A 19,014-nucleotide genomic window follows, 5' to 3' on the forward strand; every position below is an offset into this window, starting at 1 on the left:
GCTGTAGGGCAACTGTCGTTTCGAGTAAACCCGCGCGCCTCCTCGAGGCGTCGAGCTTTTTTTGACACTGCGTTCGGCGAGCAGGGGCCCTTACTCCGACCACAGTCCCTGGAAGGCGTCCTGGAGCCCTACGTTGAGAGAAACACAACTTAGTCGTCCCAGTCGTCGTCGCCCTCATCGGACGCGAAGTCGTCGTCGTCGCCGCCCTCGATGGCGACGCGGCGGCGCTCGAGCATGCCGAGGAGGTTCGCGCCGTCGTCGAAGAGGTCGCGGACCTCGCCTTTGCCGTCGGGCGCGAGGCCGTGGTTCGCGCGCGCGCGGCGCCGCGCGGCCTCGCGCTTCGCGCGGTCGTCGGCGCGGCGGCCGCGCGCGTCGCCCGCGGCGAGGTCCGCGAGGCAGCGGTCGAAGGCCCGCGCGAAGTCGAGAAGCTCCGCGAGCCACGCGCGGTGTCGCGCGGCGTCGCCCTTGGCGTCGGCGCCGAAGAGCGCGAGCAGCGCGTCGGCGTCGCGCGCGGCCGTCGCCTCGGCGGCCACGAGGCCGCGGACCTGCGTCTCGAGCCACCGGGCGAAGTCGCGGAGCGGCGCGGCGTCGTCGGGCCCTTCGTTCGCCTCGGCCTCGGCGCGGCGGACGTCCGCGCGGAGCCCCGCGAGCGCGTCGCCCAGGGCGCCGGGCTCGTCCTTGGTCGCCCGGGCGAGCGGGGCGACGACCTCGAGGCCGAGGCGGCCGCAGGGCGCGAGGCCCGGCGCCGCGCGCGCGAGTTCCGCGAGGAACCGGAGCAGCGACGGCCGCGCGCCCGCGGAGCCCTTGACCTGCGCGAGCTTGTGGAGGTCGCCGACGCCGACGCCCGCGGCCTCGCGGCTCGTGCCCGCGTTGACGGCGTTGCCGACGACCAAAGCGAGGCGGAGCGTCGCCCTGAGCGCCGGCGAGCCCCGCGCGGCGTCGACGGCGGTCTTGAGGCGGTCGACGACCGCCGCGGCCGCCGCGAGGCGCGCGGGCGCGGTCAGCCGCGAGAGGGCGACGTCGACGCGCTGGCGGAGGCGGGGCGTCGACGCCACCAACTCCGCGACCCACCGGTCCGCGTCGCGGAGCGGCGCGGGCCGCCGGAGCGCGGCGGCGAGCGCGGCGCGCTCGCCGGCGTCGTCGGCCGCCTTGGGCGGCAGGCCGACGCGGCGCACGAGCTCGAGCGCGTCCTCGTCGAGGCCGAGGTCCGCGCCGCGCTCGCCCCGGAGCGCCGCGGCGACGCGGGCCGCGTCGCCGAGGCCGGCGTCCTGGATCTTCCGCAGCGACAGCGCGGCCTGCTGCGCGCGCTTCGCGTCGAGCGGCGCCGCGAAGTTTTTTTGGGACGCCTCCTCGCGGAGCGCCGCCGGCGGGCCGTTTCGCGCCGCGCCCGCCTCCTGGCGGAAGTCGCGCGCGAGGTCCGGCAGCCTCGCGCGCAGCGCGGCGCGCGCGGCCTCGAAGTCCGCGTCGCGGCCGGCGCTCCAGAACGACTTCGCGTAGGCGGCCTGGTCCAGGGGCTCCCACCAGAGCGCCTTGAGCTTCTCCGTCGCCCGCGGCGCGGCGACGGGCTTGGGGTAGGCCCGCGTCGACCGCTCGCGCGCCAGCGCCGCGGGCGGCTCGAGGCCCAGCAAGGCGGGGTCGAGGCCCTCGGCGGCCATCTTCGTCGCGATGCCGTCGCGCGGCATGCCCATCTTGAGCAGCTTGCGGTACTTGGCGACGGCCTTGTCCTCGCCGTCCTCCGCGGGCGGCGGCGCGTCGACTCGAAGGACGACGGCGACGGGCGCGTCCGACTCGGCGGCGGCCGCGGCCGCGCGCTCGGCCGGCGCCGGCGCGTCGTCGGCGGCCTTCAGGTTCGGGAAGAAGCGCGTGAGGATGCGCGCGACGGCGCCCGTCGCCGCCGCCGTCTCCGCCTCGGGCGACGCGGCCGCGAGGGGCGCGCGTTCGGCGGCGAAGGGCGCGCGTCCGGCGGCGGCCGCGAAGGGCGCGGCCGCCGCCGCGGCCGCGAGGGCCGAGCGGGGCCTCCGCGGCGCGTCGCCCGAGGCGTCGAGCTGCTCCGCGGCGGCGTCGAGCGCGTCCGCGGCCGCCGCGATGGCGCGGACGTCGTTGCAGCCCGCGACGCCGCGGTCGACGCGCGCGACCAGGGACGCGAGGTGGTCGCGCGCGTCCGCCGCCGCGACGTCGGGCCGCCGCAGCAGCGCGGCGAGGTCGCCGTCCCGGGCGACGCGCAGCGCCTCGGAGTCGTCGTCGTCGAGGGCGACGCGGTCGAGCTCGTCGACGATGCGGACGACGTGGAGCCGCGCGGCGAGGCGCGTCATGCCCGGGTGCGCCGCCGGCTCCGCGGCCTTGGCGACGGGCTTCTTCGCGTCCGGCGCCTCGCGCGCGAAGAGGCCGCCCTTCGGCGTCAGCTCCTCGCGGAGCGACGGCGCCGACCGCCGCGACGGCGTCGGCGCGCCGCAGGCCTCGCGCAGCGCGTCTAACGCGTCCTGGACGCCGCAGGCGCGGAGCTCCGCGCGGAGCCGGAGCCGCGCGCGCACGGTCCGCGGCGCCTGGCCCCTGGGCCGCGCCGCGAGCGTCGCCACGAGGTCCGCGAGGCCCGCGCAGTACGCGCTCGCCCACGTCGGCGTCGAGTCGCGGCCCGCGTGGGCCCGGCCCGTCCGCGCGACGAGGTGCGTCGCCGCGTCGCGGAGCCGCGCCTCGACGCAGCCCCAGGGCTCGCACTGTAGGCCCCGCGAGTCCGTCCCGGGCCAGTGCTTCGCCGCGCCGAGGTCCCGCAGCGCGGCCGTCACGGCCTCGTGGCCCTCCGTCGACGCCGCGGCCGCGGACGCGAGGTTGAGCAGCACCGTCGTCGCGTACGCGGCCGCGTTCTCGTTCGTGGGCGCTAAGGAGTCGAGGTTCGCGGGCCCGTAGCTGAGGAGCGCCGCGTCGGCGAGGAGCAGCGTCGGCGCGACGATCTCGTCCGCGCCGGTGAGCGCCGCGCCGCCGCGGCCGCTCCGCGTCGCGCTGTAGGCGCTCAGCGCCTGCTGGAGCGTGGGCTCGCGCGCGAGGCTGCAGAGCACGCGCGTGCAGGCCGCGGCGCGGTCGCGCGCGTCGACGCCGGCGATCTTCAGGCCCTCGCCGACGGGCGCGCGGAGCGCGGACGCGGCCGCGGGGGGCCGCTCGGCGGCGAGCGCGACGCGGCGCCGGTGCGCGGCCTCGTTGAGCTTCATGAGCGACCGGCAGGCCTTGCCCGCGACGCCCTTCCCGAAGGCCTTGACGAGGTCGCGGTCCGTCGACGTCTCGAGGCGCGCCGCGAGGCGCTCGCCCGCGCGCTTCGCCGCGCCCGCCGCGCCGCCGTCGTCGCGGATCGCGCCCGGCGCGCGCGCGCTCCGCGCGGCCGCCGCGAGCGCCTCGCAGTCCTCCATCAGCGCGCGGAGCCGCCGGTCGAGCGCCGTCCGCTCGTCCCGGAGCTTCGCTCGCCGCCGCCGCTCGCCGCCGGCGGCCTCGTAGGCGCCGTCGAAGACGCCGTGCGCCGCCTCGCTCCGCCAGGCGCGGACCCTGACGAGCCACGCCTGCGTCGCGACGAGCGCCGCGACCCACGCGTCGCGCGCCTCGGGCGCGGCGCACGCGAGGCGCACGCGCGCGCCGGACGCGGTCTCGATGCGCAGCGCGTGGCGCCGGCCCTCGCTCTGGTCGCCGACGACGACGTGGGCGTTCGCGTCGACGACGTAGGTCGCGACCTGCGCGTGGACATCAAATCTTCAACCCGACTTCAATGTGAGCGTATTGACGCAAGCTCTTCGGCTCTGCTTCGAGAACTCGACGAGAGCGATCGATTCGTCCAAAAATCAGCCGAATCGACTTCGATGTGACCGAGCTAGAGAATTTCAAAGTTTGGTCGGGACGTCCCGAACCAGTGGTCGATTTCCACACAGGTCGCGACGTGGGGCCCCGGGCCGCCGCCCTCCGCGACCTCGAAGAGCTTGAGCTTGCCCGCGACGAGCGTCGCCTCGCGGTCGCGCCACGACCCGCCGCGCTTGCTCCCCTTGCGCTGGTACACGGGGCCCGCGTGGTCCTTGGGCGGCGGCACGGCCGCGCAGCGCTTCGCGTTGAAGTGGGAGCACTTGGGCACGCCGCACGACGCGCAGTGCCAGAAGCCGGCGACGGCGTGCTCGACGAAGATTTCGCAGGACCGCGCGTCGCCGAACGGTTGCGAGCCGTAGAGCGATTTTGAGGACTTGCTCGAGATGAGCTTCGGGGGCGGTCCCTGGCGGCTCCGCGTGCTCGCCACGGCCCCGGTCGTCGCGGAAGTTCCACAGCAGGCCATGCTCTCGTACTCGATCGATCGATCTGTCCCGGTCGTCGCCGTTTTCCACACTCAGGTAACATCGGCCGCGGGCTCTTGAGGCAAAAGCTTATGGTTCTGCGCGTATCGAGTGTGCGCGCGCGACGCGTGGCGCACGCCGACGGCCGGAGACGATTGCAGCAGCATCGCTACGACGTGCGCGACGCGCGACGCGATTGGGGCGACCCCGTTCGACCAGGGGGCGGCGCGCGACGACTTGCAGGACGGCGACGCCATGAAGAGCACGCCGTCGAGCGCTGGCGCCGCGACCGCCGCGCGGCACCGCTTCGACACCTTCTCCAGCGTCCGCGGGACCGAGATGCCCCCCGCTCGGGGACACGGGGCGCCCCCGCGAGCGCCACTTCATTTTTTGGCAAAGAAACGAATGCTCGCACCCACATGACCTGGAAACGAATGCTCGCACCGAGAGAGGTCCCGCGCGCGCTGCGATCCAGGCGCGCAGGCCGCGCCGGCTCGAGCCATCGTGCTCGCCGGTGCGCCGGTTCGCGCACCTTGGCCTCTGGTCGAGTGCTGCGCATGCGCGCACTGCATGGCGATGCAGTGCGCATGCGCGCGGTCAGCGGACGCGCAAGCGATGCCTCGCCTGGCTCAACGGTACACGCCCCGAGGAGGCTCTCCTCTGCGTTTTCCCTCGTGAGAGGTCTTTTCCGCGCGGTTTCTCGAAAAAGAGTTTCCGCAAATCTACGCGCGTCGTCACTCCACGACGCGCAAGCTCACGTCGCCTGCCCTGAGGTTGGCCTTCGGGTCTGGGCAGAGTGCGCGACGTCCCGAGAGGCTCCGGGCGTTGGGCTCCCCGCCGGACTGGGGTCAGCAGCCCCGCCTGCTGCCCTGGCCGCGAAACCCCGTTCGGTCGACCGAGCGGGGGGACGCGGCAGGTCCGGAGGCTTACCCGGCGTCACTCGGCCACGAGGCAGCGAGAGCGCTGGACCAGCGCGCTCTTTGGGGTCCCTCACCCCGGACGTGGCGCGCCTAGGCGCTCCTCCCAGCGAGAGTCCGGTTCCCCCGTGGGTCTCGGCTAGGCCCGGGCTAGCAGTAAGCGACTCCAGTGAAGAGTAGACCCGAGGGGCAAGGAGTACCGTCCGAGGGCGCAGCCCGAGGACGGTGCGACGCAGCCTCGAGCGGTCTACTCTGAGTGGAGTCACCCTTCCGCCTCCTGCATTCTGCTGGTCATGTTTTCTCTCTGCCGTCGCTCTGTGAGGCGTCGTCGAAGTAGGGGCCCATCGTCGACCCCCCTTATTTTAAATCTTAACTCTAGTTATTCGTGATATATATCCTTCCGGCGTTGTGTTAAACGCATACGTATGCGGGATCGAGTGGCTGTGAGAGCTCAGAAGCGCACTGACAGCCGGTTCCCAACCCACCCCGCATGGCGGGCGACGAGGACTGGGCCCCGGGCCTGGTGCCGTGGGGCATGGAGCAGCCCTCCCCGGGCCCCTCCCCCTCTCGCCCGAGCGTGTCCGTGACGGACCGTGTCTCGAGCGCGCGCGAGAGCCTCGGGGGGCTCTCGCTCTTCGACGACGAGGACCTCGCGGACCTCGCGGGGTCCGACGACGGGCTCCTCGACTTCCCGGAGTTGCCCGTCGAGGAGACGTCCTTCGAGGACGCTCCAGCTGCTTCGAGGACGAAAAGGCTGAGGAAGCCGCGGACGCTCATGAACGTGTCCGACACCAGCGGCCGGAGGTACGCGTCCCAAGCCCCCCCCCCAGCCTCCCCACCCGCCCCGCGCGACATCTCCAAGGGCGTCGCGCCCGCGCGGGGCCGCGGGGCTGGGCCTCCCGGGGCGCGCCCCGCCGGCCGGCCGGCCGGCCGGCCGGCCGGCCGGGGCCGGGGCCGGTGCCGGGATCGTCTCGGCGCGCCACCGCCGCCACGACCTGTACCCGCTCCCCAGCCACCTGTACCCGCTCCCGCACCTCCACCACTCCCTCGGGGCGCTCCTCCTGCTGGGCGAGGGCGAGGAGCCCCTCCTCTTCCCCACCCTCGACCATCGCTTCCTCGCACCGATGCGCCCCGAGTTGAATCGGTCAAAAACGCCACTGGTGCGCCCACCCCCACCCCTCATCATACCTTTCACCACATCCCTCCCTCATAGGTCTGAACTCCTACGACTCTACGCTGAACAGAATTTTCTTTTCGGGCTACGACGGCGAGGACGTCGACCTGTTCCGCGTCGCATGCGAGGCCCAGGTCAAGGCCGAACTCCAAGCAGGCCGAGCTGTAGCGCCCGTTGACGCGCTCTACATGGTCAACCACGCAGAGCGCGTCTCCTGTTTAATCCTCTACATGCAGACGGCAACGTGCCTCGACAACCCATCCCGGATGTATGCCCCCACCGGCATCAAAAAAAATCTTGACTCCATTCAGTCATATCTACGGTCGGGCCAGCGTCCCCCTTTTTTTTACACTTTTTGACTTGAGAGTTCGCAACTTCGTGAAATCATCATGCCCATCGACTACTCGAGATTTGACCGAATTGGTGATTCTGAATCCGACGAAGAGGTCGAAGGACAGGCTCGCCTCCCGAAGGGATTGCAAGGGCTATCGGTCGAAGAATTATTGGATTACGCGAAGCGCCGCGAATCGCAAGCCGAAGCCGAGCGCGCGAACTCGAGCCCCCCCGACGCCGTCGAGCGCAAAGATGAACAGACCGCCGACGGCGTCGAGCGGGTGCCCCGTCGCCTGCGCTCGCTGTCCGGTATCCCGCAGTACGAGACGATGTACGCGGGCTATCTGGGCGGGCTCTTTGAGTCTAAAGGGTCGATGGAATTCGACGAGGCTACGGGCCTGCTTGCGACGATCAAACACGAGCCCGAGCATCCGTTCGGCGATCTGGTTTTGAGGAACGACCAGGCGAAAGCGTTTCTCGAAGAGCTGTACGACTCGTGTTGGATGAAGAAGCAACTGATCCAGATTGCCTTGGAGTGGTACGCGTCCTGGTCAAGTACATACGCACCATGAGCGGCGAAAATTGCTCGAGTAGTACCGCGGCGCGTAGATTAACAGCGCGCTGGCAGATGATCGCCGGCGGGGCTGCAGGAAGCCCTGGTTGCCCGCGGGCGCGGGGGGCAAACAAGCCAATGTTGAGGAGCAGTTGAGGAGCTGGCTCGGTCATCGACGTCTGGGAGCTCGTCGCCGCGCCCCGGCGCCCGCGGCTACCTGCGGCTTCGGGAGCGCCTGCGAGCCCACGGTCAACGGCATCATCGAGCCGCTGAGCATCGCGGGCTACTTCCGATGTCGGCGCTCGTGACGCCGGCGCCGGCGCCGAACGCCGAGGCCTACGACCTCTGGCACGCGGCGAGCCCGAGCAGTCGCCTCGACTTCCTCGACGGGCCGGGCATGCGGGGCCTCGCCGTGGCGCTGGCGTGCTACGACCCGCAGCTCGTGGACCTCGAGCGCCGCGGCGCGGCCGGCGGCCCGGGCTCGCCGGAGCGCGCGCGCATCGAGCGGCGCAACGAGGTCCTCGCGTGCGCGGAGCTCCCGCGGCTCTTCTACGCGGCGATGCGGGCGCGCGACGACGGGCGCGCGCGCGGCGACGTCGACGCGGCGCTCGCGGACCACGACTTCCCCGGCGGCGCCGGCGCGGGCGCGGCGCCCGGCGGGTCGTCGTTCTTCTCGGACCCGGAGCCTTGGCGCGTCGAGACGGCCTACGACCTCTGGCGGCGGCGCGACGCGGTGCGCGAGGTCGCGGAGTGGTGCGGCGCGCGGACGCTGCGCACGTCGAGCCGGAGGGGCTTCTCCGCGGCGGAGCAGAACGAGAACTACTCGCTCGACAACCACCGGTCCATGGCCCGGGACCGCGCGCGCGTCGCGGGCTACGCGGGCGCGCTCCGCCGCGCGGCTTCGCGCGGCGGCCGCGCGCTCGACGTGGGCTCCGGGCCCTTCTGCCTCCTCGCGCGCCTCGCCCTCGCCGCGGGCGCCGACGAGGCCGTCGCCGTCGAGGCGAGCGGCCGAGCGGTCGCGGAGGCGCGGCGCTACTGCGACGACGAGGCCGCGGGCGGGCGCGCGCTCGCGCGCGAGCTGGAGAAGACCGCCGCGGCGCGCTGGGGCCGCGACGCCGCCGCCGCGGCGCCGCCGCGGGTGACGCGCGTCGACGCGACGGCGTCCGGCTTCGTCGCGGCGCTCGGGCGCGGGAAGACGCTCGAGGTCGTCGGGGGCCCGAGCGGCGGCGCGGCGCTCGCGGGCCGGCCCTTCGACGTCGTCGTCCACGAGATCCTGGGCCACGTCGCGTCGGCCGAGGGCGCCTGCCGCGCGATCCACGACCTCCGGAGCCGGGGCAAGTGCGCGCCGGGCTGCGCGTTCGTGCCGCGGCGCGCGGCGACGATGCTCGCGCCGACGTTCAAGCTCGACGCCACGGCGCTGGACGGCGTCGTGCACCGCGCGCTCAACGGCCACCGGACGCTGCGCAAAGACGTCAAGTACCACTGCCGCCGCTTCCCCCGCGCGTACCTCGCGGCCCCCGCCAAGCCGCTCGAGGTGCTCCGCTTCGACGCGCCGCGCGTCGACGACCTGCTCGCGCCCCAGGCGAAGACGCTCAAGTTCGACGTCTCGGGCGAGGGCGTCGTCGACGGCTTCCACCTCCACCTCGCCGTCGACCTCGACGACGCCGCGGCCATCGACACGCACGACCGGCTGACGTCGTGGTCGACGACCTACGTCCGCCTCTGCGACGAGGCCGACGGCGACGGCGCGAGCCGGAACCCGCCCGTGGCGCGCGGCGACGCGGTCCTCGCGAAGACGCGCGTCGTCTTCGACCGGGACCGGCCGTCCTACACCGTCCGCCTCGACATCCTGCGGAGCGACGGCTCCCGCACGTTCGTGGGCGAGTACGCCTGGGACGGCTGCGGGCCCTAAATTCGACTCTTTTTCTAAAATCCGGCGTAGCCAAGTGCGTAGCCGCTGCCGTTAGAGTAGCGTCGAAGCAGGCCTCGAAGCGATACGAGTGCACCTAAAGCTTCGAGGTCGATGATGCTGGCGAGCGGCCGCCGGCCTGCTCGACCAACGTCGCGTCGTCGCGGTTGTTGGAGCGCGCGCGTATCTCGCGTCGACCGCGCCCCATGGCGGAGGCCGTTGTGGCGTGTTCGCAGCGTCCGGTCGGGGTCGCCTCGACGCGCGCACGACGCGCGCGCGCGTCGACGCGCGCGCGTCGCCGACGGTTTCTCGGGGGCTCGGAAGCCTTATGCGCCGCCGCGCGCCGCGCCGTCGCGGCTCCTTACCCCGCCCCTCGCGCCTAGGTGAAGATGGACAGCGTCGAGCTCGGCGTCGAGGAGGAGGAGGCGCCGGACGCGTCGTCGCCGCGCGCGAACCCGTGCGACGCGCTCACGAATTTGGTACAGCCCGACGGCGCGGCGATGCGGCTCGTCTCCCGGCTCGGCGGCGCCGCGGCGCGCGTGCGCGGCGCCTTCGCGGCGCCGGCCCTGGGCCGCGACTACGCGCTCGTCGAGGTCGTCGGCTGCGAGGTCGCGGCGGCGGCCGAGGCGGGCAAGTTCGAGCTCAAGGCGCGCGCGCGCTTCGACGGCTGCGGCCTCGAGCTCGCCGTCGGCGGCGGTAGCCTCGTGCGGTCCGCGCGCGACTTCGAGTGGCTCCGGGCGTGCCTGCGCGAGTCCTACGCGGGCTGCGTCGTGCCGCCCATCACGGCGGAGGTCTACGAGCCGTCCGGCGGCGTCGGGTCCGCCGCGGACGCGCTCGAGCGCTTCCTCGGCCAGTGCCTCGCCCACGGCGAGCTCCACAAGGCGCCGGAGCTGAGCTGCTTCTGCGTCAGCGACGCGGCGGAGCTCGACGGCGCCAAGGCCGCCTTCGGCGCGGCCGCGGCCGCCGCGCGGAGCCCCTACCACGTGCGCCTCGGCGCCGTCGTCCTCGACGTCGTCGGCAACGACACGCCCGTGGGCGCCGAGGACCTCGAGGGGTCGCCCGCGGAGCTCGCGGCGGCGAAGCGCAAGGAGAAGGACGTCCGCGAGCTCTACGCGTGGGCCAAGGAGCAGGTCTTCGCGATCGGCAAGGCCGAGAAGGACGCTTACTCGGGCGCGCGCGCGCTCCGGGCCTTCGACGAGGCGTCGTCGAAGACGCGCAGTGCGCTCGCGAGCCGCTTCGCCGACGAGCCCAAGCAGGGCGAGCTCCCCGGCGGCGGCGGGTCCGCCGCGTCGACGTCCGGCCCCGCGCGGGCCCTCGCCGCGCTCCGCGAGATGGTCGGCCTCGCCAAGGCGCTCACGGAGGCCGTCGAGGACCGCGACCGCGTGCGCCTCCAGTACGTCGCCGCGAAGAACGGGCTCGCGCTCAACCGCAAGTCGCGCGACGCGCGCGAGGCCATGCTCTCCGCGTCGGAGAGCCAGGCGAAGACGGCCGACGAGCTCATGGAGGCCGCGGCCGTCGCCGAGCCCGCGGCGGCCGCACCGGCGCCCGCGGCGGCGCCGCCGGCGCCCCCCGCGGAGGCCGCACCGGCGCCCGCGGCGAGCCCGGAGACCGAGGACCCGAGCTCCGGCGACGACGGCTCGCGGGGCGCGCGCGCGCTCCTCGCGTACGGCGCGCTCCGCGCCAAGGTCGTCGCCGCGACGACGACGGCCTACGCCAAGGTCGCGGACCTCCACCTCCTCGACAAGCTCCCCGAGCGCGAGCGCGTCGCCGCGCTCGCGCGCAAGGGCGCGACCGTCGCCGCCGCGCTCGGCTCGCGCGTCGTCTCCACGGCGGCGCTCGGCGCGGCGAAGATCTCGTCCGACGAGGCCGACGTCGAGCGCTACGAGAAGCTCATCGCCGACCTCGGCGAGGCCTTCGCCGTCGCCGACGCGCGGCTCCAGACCGACGCGCCCAAGCTCAAGAAGAAGTGGGACGACCTCCAGATCGACGCCTACAGCGCCTTCGTCCGCGGCGAGGCGAGCCGCGCCGACGGCGTCCGCGCCGCCGCCGACGGCGCGGCCCTCCAGCTCGTCAACATGAAGGTCGCCCAGCAGAACGACGCCGGCGACCAGGTCCAGGTCTGAGCGCCGGCCGACGCCCTCCCGCCCCCCCCCGCCCCTCCCAAGACCCCCGCGCATGTAACCGCACGCTCCTCGAGCGAGCGCGAGCGCGCCGCCGTCCGGCGGTCGCGTCGCGCGCGGCGAGGCACGCTTGCATCGTGTCTCGCGTTAAGTTAGGTGGGCGCCGCCGAGCTCAGGCGAAGCCCGGGGGCGGCGGCGGCGGCGGCGTCGGCGCGCCCCCGCGCAGGCCGTCGAAGTCGCGGTCCTTGGCGACTTTGACGACGGCGTCGTCGCCGTCGCGGAACCCGGGCTTCAGGGGCAGCGCGGGCCCGACGTCGCCGCTGGCGCGCAGGTCCGCGAGGATGGACCGCCAGAGGTCCGACTTGGCGCCGAGGAGCGACGCGTTGCCGAAGACGAAGAGGCCGCTCCGCGCGCGCGTGAGCGACACGCACGCGCGGTTCGACACGGCGAGGAAGCCGACCGTCGCGCCGCCGCGGTCGCGCTTCGTCGCGTTGGCGCCGCGGCCGTCGTTGCGCACGAGGCTCAGGAGGATGACGTCGTTCTCCTCGCCCTGGAAGTTGTCGACCGACGACACGCGGACGTCGTCGAGCCCCCGCGCGGCGAGCGACCGCTTCAGCAGGCCGACCTGGGCGACGTAGGTCGCGAGCACCGTGACCCGGTCCGGTCCGTAGCGCGGCGCGCCGAGCACGAGGTACTCGGCGAGCCGCGCGACGAGCGCCGCCTCGCCGGCGTTCGACTTGGACCTGGGCAGGACAAGAGAGATTCAACGTCGCTTCAACGTGAGTGTTCCGCGCGCGCGTTCCGGGAAAAGCATCCACGCTTCGAGACCGTTCCGAGAGATGATCGCCCGTCCAAAAATCAGCCGAAACGAGTGGAAAACGGCCGAGATATGAGCCTTTCAAGTTGGGAATTTCGCTCTCTTGTCCTGCCCTGACTTGGACGCGTCGCCCTGCTCGGCCATCGCGTGGTCGAGGAAGAAGACGTTCCGCGCGACGCCGCGCACGAGCGGCAGGTCGCCCGTCGACGGGTGGTCCGCGAGTTTCGGGTAGATGGACCGCACGAGCCGCGAGATGTTGGGCCGCATGCGCCGCTGGCTCGCGAGCGTCACGTGGTCGACGCCGTTCTTCACGAGGCGCTCGAAGAGCGACACGTCGAGGTTGTAGCGCGTCGCGAGGCGAAACACGGCCGTGCCGGGCCGCAGCTGCTCGTGGTCGCCGATGAGCACGAGCTGCCGCGTGTGGCGGCCCAGCGCCGCGAGCACGTGCGCCTCGAGCACCTCCGCGGCCTCCTCCACCACCACGACCTCGGGCTCGACGACGGCCAGGAGCTCGCGGCGCTTCGCGACGGCCGTCGTCGTCAGCCCGATGACGCGCGCGCCCCGCAGCGCCTCGGCGTCGACGTCGCGGTCCAGGCGGTCGAGCTCGCGCCGCGACCGGTCCAAACGGTCGCGGACCGACGCCAAACCGGCGACGGCGTCGTCGTAGAGCGCGGCCGCCCATTGGAGGAAGAGGAGCCGCCGCTCCGGCGTCGGCAGCGCCCAGACGTCGTCCCGGTCCCCGGCGTCGCGGCGCGGCGCCCGGGCCGCGTAGCGCGGCGCGAGCGCGGGCGGCGACGCGACGCGGAAGACGCGCTCCGCGCGGCGGTCGGGCTTGCCGTCCGGGCCGTCCTCGCGCTCGTCGGCGCGCACGGCCGCGGCGTTTAACGCGTCGGGGTCGTCCTTCAGCGGCGCGTCGCCGTCGGCGCCGGCGTCGGCCCGGGGCTCGGCCCGCTTCGGCGCGCCGAGGAGCGCCGCCGGCGCGACGCCGAGCCACGCCTCGAAGACGCAGCCGTCGACGGGCCGCCCGTAGAGGCTCCGCAGCTGGCGCGGCGTCGCCAGGTCCTCGAGGTCGTCGACGCCCGGGCCCCGCGTCGCCGCCTCCCTGGCGTCCTCCGCGAGGCGCGCCGCGGTCTCCTCGAGCTCCCGCAGCCGCGCGAGCAGGCTCCGGCGCGCGCGGACGTGGACGGCGCCGAACATGGACCCGTCGCTGCACTTCTTGTCGAGCTCGCGCAGCTCCGCGGCCTTGTCCCGCAGGTTGTGGTCCGCGAGCTTCTCGGACTTGGACCGGCCGCCGACGCGGATCACGTTCGGCTCGAACTCGAGCACGCCCTCGAGGAACGCGTCCAGGGCGTGGTTCGTGTAGCACACGACGAGCAGCGGCTTCCCCCGCGCCCCCGCGCCGTTGAGCAGCAGGTGGCGCGCGATGGCGAGGCCCACGTGCGTCTTGCCCGTGCCCGGCGGGCCCTGGACGACGGCGAGCGACCGCGTGAGCCCGTGCTTGAGCGCGTCGAGCTGCGACGCGTCGAGCGTGCCGAGCGTCGCCGGCCACGACGCGTCGTCTAAGACGTCCTCGACCCGCGCCGCGGCGCCGTCGACGCGCAGGTCGTAGCTCTGGCCCCTCCGCAGGTACGTCGGGCGCGGCGACGTCTTCGGCAGCTCCAGCAGCGTCCGCAGCAGGCCGTTCGACGAAAAAGCTTCTAAATCCAGGGACTGGAGGCTCGCCAGGACCCAGCGGTAGGCCTCGAAGTAGGTCGCGCAGCAGTCGATGACGGCGTAGGCGCCGCCAAATACCAACGCCTCGCCGTCGTCGTCGAGGCGCGCGTGGACGCGGAGCTTGCCCTTGTCGCAGCGCGTCTCCGCGACGACGCCGCAGGTCCAGGCGCGGTCGCCCAGCGTCGCCGCGTCGACGACGACGACGAGGCCGCCGCCCATGAGCCGGCTCTTGTTCATCGCGTCGCCCGCGCGCGACCACCGCGTCTTCCGCCACGGCTCGCGGCCCGCGTCGCACTCGAGCACGCTCAGCAGGCCGCTCCGCGACGGCGCCACGCCCACGAGGCGCGCGTCCCGGTAGACGTCGACGTCCCGCGACGCCTCGCCGCGCCGCGCGGCGCGCACGCCGTCGCGGAGCGGGCCCACGAAGTCCGCGCGGAGCAGCTTGAAGTGCGTCCGCACGTAGCACTCCGCGGTCTGCGACCCGCTGACCTGATTCGGCGCGAGGTCGTCGCCGCCGTCGCCGAGCACGTCGTCCCGCGACGGGAAGAGCTTGAGGTAGCGGTAGTCGTCGCCGCCCGCGGCGTCGTCGAGGCGCGCGGCGTCCGCGCGGAGGCTCGCGCCGCGGTCGACGACGCGCTTCGCGGCGCCGAGCGCCTCCCTCCAGGCCGGCGCCTTGTCGCGGCGCCGGTCCGCGACGAGGTCCTCCAGCGCCAGCAGGAGGTCGGCCAGCGCCACGTAGGCCGACCGGTCCCGGTCGAGGCACGCGGACACGACGCCCGCGACGGCGCCGACGGCCGCGGCGTCGTCCGGCGACGCGCCCTGGGACTTCCCGGGCGGCTTCCCCTTGGGCGGCCGCTTCTCCGTGCCCGCCTTGAGCAGTAGAGCCCGCGCCATCTTCGGCGACAGCAGAAGCGGCGACGCGAGGCACGCGTCGTAGACCGGGCCCGCGCCCGCCTGCGCCAGCTCGACGAGCTCCGGGTCCGCGAGCGCGCGGAGGAACGCCGCGACGCCGACGAGGGGCCAGTCGTCGCGCCGCAGGGCGTCGAGCACCTCGTCCTGGCGCAGCACGACGCCGTCGGCGCCGCGATCCGCGAGGCCCACGGCCCACCGCGTCGCCTCCGTGACGTCGCACCTGGGCAGGAAAAGGGTGCGAAATTCCCAACTTCAAAGGCTCCTATCTCGGTCGTTTTCCGCTCGTTTCGGCTGATTTTTGGACGAGCGATCATCTCTCGGAGAGCTCTCGAAGCGTGGGTGCTGTTTCCGAAACGCGCGCGCGCGGAACACTCACGTTGAAGCGACGTTGAATCACCCTTTTCCTGCCCTGCGTCGCACGCCGCGAGCCGGCTCCCCGCGCGCTCGACGGCCGCGCCGTCGTGGACCCGGAGGTTGGTGAGCACGCTGTCGACGTGGCCGTAGCGGCCCGGGTCCGCCTCCGTCGTGCGCACGAGGTCGAGCTCCACGTGGAACGCGCGCTTGCCGAACTTGCCGTCGTCGGGCGCGTCCGACGCCGCGAACGTCACGTCGTCGTTCTCCCGCAGCCGGCTCGCGTCGCAGTCGCAGTCCTCGAAGCGGAAGTAGAGGGGGCGCTCGCCGCGCTCCGCCGGCGCCTCGCGCTTGATGAAGCCGTACTTCTCCGCCTTCTTCAGCGCGACGACGCGGCCGCGCTCGCGCGCGGCGCCGACGGCGTCGCTGCTGCCGCCGCCCCCGGCGCCGCCGCCGCCGCCGGTCTTCTTGCCCCCGGGGCCAAGGGTCCGCCGCCCGCCGGGGCCCAGCACGCGCCGCGGCGGCATGCGCGGGCGCGGCTCAGGCCGCGGGCAGCGGCGGCGAGCGAGGGCGTCTGCGGGCTGCGACGCGCCGACGAACTGCGGGGGTTCGCTGCAAGATGGATGCGGTTCCGGTTGCGCGTGGCGGAGGAGCCGTCGAGGATCACCCTGGACACGCTGGTTTCGCGGTGGGAGGGTCTCGTGTGTGTATTAAATCTCAAGCAAGCATCGTGCGCGATTGCCGGACTCGGCTGCGTCAAAAGGCGATGGTTGCCTGACCTTGCATTTCACGATGCTTGATGCAGCTCGGGTGGCAGCATGCTCGGTGCTCGACGGGTGCAGCGCGCAACTCGAGGGCAATCTCTCGGACACGCAGCTCGGTAGGCGGCAGCATGGTGCTCGACCGCTGCAGCGCGCAGCCCGAGGGCGGCCTCTGAAGGCACGCAGCCTCTGAAGGCGGCAGCATGGTGCTCGACGGCTGCAGCGCGCAGCCCGAGGGCGTCGACGACGACCGGCTCGGCGTGCTCCTGAATTACGTTTGCAGCGCGGCGCTGCTCGCGGCGGCGTGCGCCCTCGTCCGCCGCTACGGCCGCCGGGGCCTCCGCGGCGCTTTGACGGAGCTCGGCATGTCGCTGGGCTACCTCCTTGGCGGCCTCGTGCACGACCGCTTCCCGAATCGCGCCGTGCGCGACGTCTGCGCGCACCGCGCTTTCTATCCGACGTTCGCCGCGAGCTACGCCGCGATGATCGCGAGCGCCTGGGCCTGGTCCGGCGCCGACGCGCCGGCCTCGCCGCCGCGGACGACGCTCGGCGCGCGGGCGCTCCTGGCCACACGTGCAGCGTTGCTGGCGAGCGCGCTGCTCATCGTCGGCGGCGCGCTCACGTGCCAGGCCGGCGGCGCGACGCTCGTCGACGACAAAATCGACGACTGCAGCGCGGGCCACCCAAAATGCGACGCGGTCATGCTCGGCGGGGAGGGCCTCTTCTACGTCGCGTGGATCTTCGCCTGGGCCGTCGCCGCGGCGCGCGTCGCGCCGCGGCTCAAGGGGCCCTGGGCGCGACGGCACAACGCCGCGTCCGTGGGCTGGCTCCTGCTGGGCCCGGGCCAGATCTACTTCGTCTGCGCCCTGCCGCTGGCGCTCCACCCGGGCGACGCGGACGCGGCGGGCGCGGCGTCCATGCGCTGGTACTGCGCGCTCCGCACGGGCGTGACCTACATCCTCGCCGTGCTCCTGAGCCACCTCTCCACGTCCGGAGTCCGCGGTCTCGAGCCACCTCCTCGCGCGCGCCGACGTCGCCTACGAGCCCGTCGCCGCGGAGCTCGGGCCCATAGAAAGCGGCGTTTAGCGGCAACCGAGCGTGTCGTCGATTAAGTCGTCGAAGGCCCGCTTAGTCGAACGTAGTCGACGGTAACTTTGCTTCATCTTGAAAGTGAGGTGATTTGGTCGGCCAGCGATGAGTGGCCCTCTGCTTGCCGCTGCAGCTCACTAGCGCACCCGTTGCCCCGCGCAGCGCTGGGAGCAGCTCACTAGTCGCCGCCGCAGCTCACTCGTCGCTCCCGCTTGCACCGGCATGGCGAAGAAGCAGCGGCGGCCGCCGGCGCGCAATGGCGGCGGCGCGGGCAAGAAGGCCAAGGTCGGCGGGCGCGAGGCGCTGGAGCAGGAGGCCCGCGCGACGTTCTTCGGCGGCGAGGAGGACGAGGAGATCTCGTCGAGCGACTCCGAGGCCGAGGGCGAGCGCGACCGCGGCGGCGACGGCGGCGAGGAGGAGACCGTCGAGCAGGCGCGCATGAGGTACGCGCAAAAGTATTTGGAGGAGGCGCGCGCCGACGAGCGCGCCGCGAAGAAGAAGCAGGGCTACCGCTACGACGAGAAGCGCGACGTCCTCGACGAGGACGACGACGACGACGACGACGACGACGACGACGGCGACGACGGCGGCGACGACGACTCCGAGGACGGCCGCGTCGGCGCGCGGCTCCGGGCCGCGCGCGAGGCCGAGGCCGCGTCGGCCTTCGAGCGCCTCGGCGCGCGCCTCGAGGCCCTGGGCTTCGACGGCGACGTCGCCGCGAGCCGGAAGACCGTGCTCGCCGGGCACCGGGGCCCCGTGACGTGCGTCGCGATCTGCGAGTCCTCCGGCCAGGTCTGGTCCGGGTCCAAGGACAACGCGCTGCTGCTCCACGACGCGGCCACGGGCGCGCGCGTCCGCACGCTGCTCCCGCGCTGGCCCCAGCGCGCGTCGGAGGACGTCGAGCACGCGCGGGCCCAGGCGAAGCGCGGCGGCGCGCGGCGGACCGACGGCGCGTTCGACGACGGCGACGGCGGCGCCCCCCCGGGGAACCTCGCGCCGCGCCAGGCGCGCGAGGCCGAGGTCCTCGCCGTCGCCTGCAGCGCCGACGGCCGGTACGCGGCGACGGCGGGCTCCGACGGCCTCGTCCACGTCTGGGACGCGCGGAGCGCGCGGCTCGCGCACAGCCTCCGGGGCCACAAGGGCCGCGTGACGTGCCTCGCGTTCCGCGACGACGCGCACGCGCGCCTCGGCGGCGGCGACGACGACGGCCTCGGCGGCGGCGACGCGTCGTCGCAGCTCTTCTCCGGCGGCGACGACGGCAGCGTGAAGCACTGGGGCGCCAAGGCCGGCGCGTACGTCGAGACGCTCTTCGGCCACGAGGCGCCCGTCGCGGCGCTGGACTGCGCCTACGAGGAGAAGCCGCTGAGCGGCGGCCGGGACCGCACGGCGCGCTGCTGGAAGATCCGCGACGAGTCGCACCTCGTCTACCGGAGCCCGACGGCCGGCGGCCTCGGCTCGTCCGTCGACGCGTGCCGCGTGCTCGACCGGGACCGGTTCCTCACGGGCGGCGACGACGGCGCGCTGTCGCTCTGGAGCGCGCGCCGCAAGAAGCCCGTCGTCTCCGTCAAGCGCGCGCACGGCGCGGGCGCCGCGGCGCAGGCGCTCGGCGCCGCGGCGGCCGGCGACGTCTCCGCGCACGTGCCCCGCTGGCTCCAGAGCGTCGCGGCGCCGCGCCACGCCGACGTCGTCGCCTCGGGCTCCTGCGACGGCGCCGTGCGCCTCTGGACCGTCGACGACAAGGACGCGGCGAAGCAGGTCCTCGAGCCCTTCGCGGCGCTGCCCCAGCTCGGCTTCGTCAACGGCCTCGCCGCGCCGCGCGACGCCGCGTTCCTCGCGGCCGCCGTCGCCAAGGAGCCGCGCCTCGGCCGCTGGGAGAAGGTCGCCAAGGCGAAGAACTGCGTCGTCCTCTACCCGCTCCTCAACAGCGGCTCGGCGCTCTAGGGCGTTAACACATCTCTTCGGCCTAGTAGCCGCCGCAAACATCTCGTCGGCCTAGTAGCCGCCGCGCTCGACTACGTCGTCTAGTAGAGTCGTCAAGCTGCCACGCTCTCGAGCTCCATCGATTCA

At 73.7% G+C, this 19,014-nt stretch overlaps 2 protein-coding genes across 2 annotated transcripts; one reads left to right on the forward strand and one right to left on the reverse strand.

The window, feature by feature from the left end:
• Positions 1–149: 149 nt before the first annotated feature.
• Positions 150–15,624, reverse strand: AURANDRAFT_71193 (hypothetical protein; the record flags this gene model as incomplete). The annotated part of the gene is made up of 6 exons (XM_009036909.1): positions 150–3,713; positions 3,905–4,240; positions 9,109–9,165; positions 11,558–12,047; positions 12,240–14,966; positions 15,167–15,624. The coding sequence occupies 6 exons, from the start codon at positions 15,622–15,624 to the stop codon at positions 150–152; spliced, it is 7,632 nt and encodes a 2,543-aa protein (XP_009035157.1).
• Positions 15,625–17,385: 1,761 nt separating this feature from the next.
• AURANDRAFT_23083 (hypothetical protein) lies at positions 17,386–18,888 on the forward strand (the record flags this gene model as incomplete). Its single annotated transcript, XM_009036731.1, has 2 exons — positions 17,386–17,844; positions 17,953–18,888. 2 exons carry the CDS (start codon positions 17,386–17,388, stop codon positions 18,886–18,888), a joined length of 1,395 nt encoding a protein of 464 aa, XP_009034979.1.
• Between the last annotated feature and the right edge of the window lie 126 nt (positions 18,889–19,014).

Source organism: Aureococcus anophagefferens (assembly GCF_000186865.1).
Source record: "Aureococcus anophagefferens unplaced genomic scaffold AURANscaffold_5, whole genome shotgun sequence".
NCBI lineage: Eukaryota > Pelagophyceae > Pelagomonadales > Pelagomonadaceae > Aureococcus > Aureococcus anophagefferens.